General features: G+C 35.0%; 1 protein-coding gene across 1 annotated transcript; it reads left to right on the forward strand.

Annotated features, from left to right (window-relative positions):
* Positions 1–1,133: 1,133 nt before the first annotated feature.
* On the forward strand, positions 1,134–1,871 carry LOC111378949. The gene is made up of 2 exons (XM_023002247.1): positions 1,134–1,753; positions 1,805–1,871. Exons 1-2 carry the CDS (start codon positions 1,134–1,136, stop codon positions 1,869–1,871), a joined length of 687 nt encoding a protein of 228 aa, XP_022858015.1.
* The last annotated feature ends 358 nt before the right edge of the window (positions 1,872–2,229 follow it).

Raw genomic sequence — 2,229 nt, forward strand, 5'->3', positions numbered from 1 at the left:
ACGATGCATGGAGGCCAAAATATGGGATAAGCGAGTTTAGACAAGATATAGGCGTAAAAAAGCTTAAAAATGTGTTTTCTTACTTTAATATTTTTTTAATTTTAAATCAATCAAAAAATTATTTAATAACTAAAAATAACACATACCAAACATCTAAAATGGATTTATATGAACTTTACACATTTTTCCCCAAAGTTTCCAACAAAAGATAAGTTTCAAATGTAAATCCTAAACAATAAATTAATAAAAAATTTTGGGAGTTCTTATTTGTTTAAGGTTTGAAGTGGCTGTTTTGAATTTAGGGTAAACTAAGTGAAGAAATCAACCTTTAATTTTAACTTAATAGAATTGTAAAAAAAATAAAAAAAATAAAAAAGAAAAAAAAAAGAAAAAGATAATTATGTAAGCCTAAGCGTGCATAATCACGCCTAGACGTGAATTAGTCATTAACAGCAATCGTTGACCACTAAATAAAGCTGCTTGGCATTTCCGCCGCGGTGTTACCCAGACGCGTCTTTTATAACACTGATTAAGTTTAAACTTCATTTTCAATCATGTCTTATAGTAAATTTACAAGTACTATCGACTTATTCACCAATCATTTATATTTATTTATAATTTAAACTTCCCAAATGGAGATGTGCAACTAGGAAAATTATTTCAATAGTAGGCTTTTTGGATTCTTGTTGTATGTATAATTCTTGTCCTATGATCTTTTCTAAAGGGATATGGATACTTGTTTTAAAATAGGTTCAAAACTAGTTAAATCGTATTGTATACACCTTTAATGTCTACAAAAATCAGCTCAACTCAATTTAGCTTTATGAGTTTTATTCCTTTATATGTAATGCTTGAGATAAAAGAGTAATGTTTTGAACTTTATGTATAAAACACCAATAAATATACAGAATATATTAGCTGTGATTAAGGAGTTCATCTATAATTATACAATCTATTTCCCTTTACAGAATATTTTGCCCAAACATAATTGCATTTCCTTAGATATCATATTCTTGGTGTATTATATATACACCAATGTACCATGTATCAAATCAATGAAAATTGCTTCATTCTTATGAAACTTAACATGATATCAGAGCATTAGGTTTCGAAAACCATATCCTATCTCTGCCATGGCCGATCCTGTTCCTGCCATTGTCTTGGATACCACCAAATCTCTTACATATGCTTCTTCCCCATATTACCTGCACGCATCTAATCAACCAAACCAACTCCTTGTTGATGCTCTTCTAAATGGAGACAATTATCCTGCTTGGCGTCGATCGGTAACATGCGCCTTGAATGCCAAAAATAAATTAGGATTCGTCCTTGGCACCATCAAACGTCCAACTACAAACACAACAGCTGCACTTCTTTGGGATCGTTGTTGCGACATGATAATGTCGTGGTTACTTCATTCCATTGATCGATCTCTCACCGGAAGCCTCCTTTATTGTGAAACGCCCAATAACCTATGGGTCGAACTGGAAACCAGATTTCAGCAAAGCAACAAGACCAAAATTTTCACCCTCAAACGTGACCTTGCCACTCTTCACCGAGGACATCAATCAATCACTAATTACTATGGAAAATTGAAAGAGTTATGGGATGCATTAGCCTCCCTCCAACCGGTCAATACATGTACATGCGGGGTAGCAAAGACCATATCTGAAACGCAAGATTCGGACAAAGTTTATCAATTTCTCTTGGGATTAAATGATAGTTTTCTGCACTGCTCTAGTCACATCTTCAGGTACTACTCATCCTATTTCCAATTTTATTTCGTATCATAATTTTTCTGCAGATCATTTTACATTTATGATAGCTCTATCACAATCCTCCGATCCCACTTGATACTCTCAAGCTGTTAAACACCCCCATTGGCATGATGCCATGCAAGCTGAGATTCGAGCACTTGAGTCCAATAATACTTGGGTTCTCACACACCTTCCTCCCGGTAAGAAACCTATCGGCTGTAAGTGGGTCTTCAAAACTAAACTACATGCAAATGGTTCCATTGAATGGTATAAGGCTCGGTTGGTAGCTAAGGGTCACACTCAGGTTGAAGGCCTTGATTATCATGGCACTTTTGCTCCTGTTGCTAAACTTGTTACTGTCCGTTGTGTTTTGGCTATCGCAGCTGCTTGTAATTGGCACCTCCATCAACTTGATGTCAATAATGCATTTCTTCATGGCGATTTACAGGAGGAGGTCTATATGACACTCCCT

Source organism: Olea europaea, chromosome 3, assembly GCF_002742605.1.
Source record: "Olea europaea var. sylvestris chromosome 3, O_europaea_v1, whole genome shotgun sequence".
Taxonomy (NCBI): domain Eukaryota; kingdom Viridiplantae; phylum Streptophyta; class Magnoliopsida; order Lamiales; family Oleaceae; genus Olea; species Olea europaea.

Excerpts from the sequence above, each read along its gene's own strand:
- LOC111378949 (XM_023002247.1), top strand. The coding sequence starts at position 1,134 with ATGGCCGATCCTGTTCCTGCCATTGTCTTGGATACCACCAAATCTCTT. Across the intron at positions 1,754-1,804 it reads TGCTCTAGTCACATCTTCAG|ATCATTTTACATTTATGATA; the intron begins GTACTACTCATC and ends ATTTTTCTGCAG.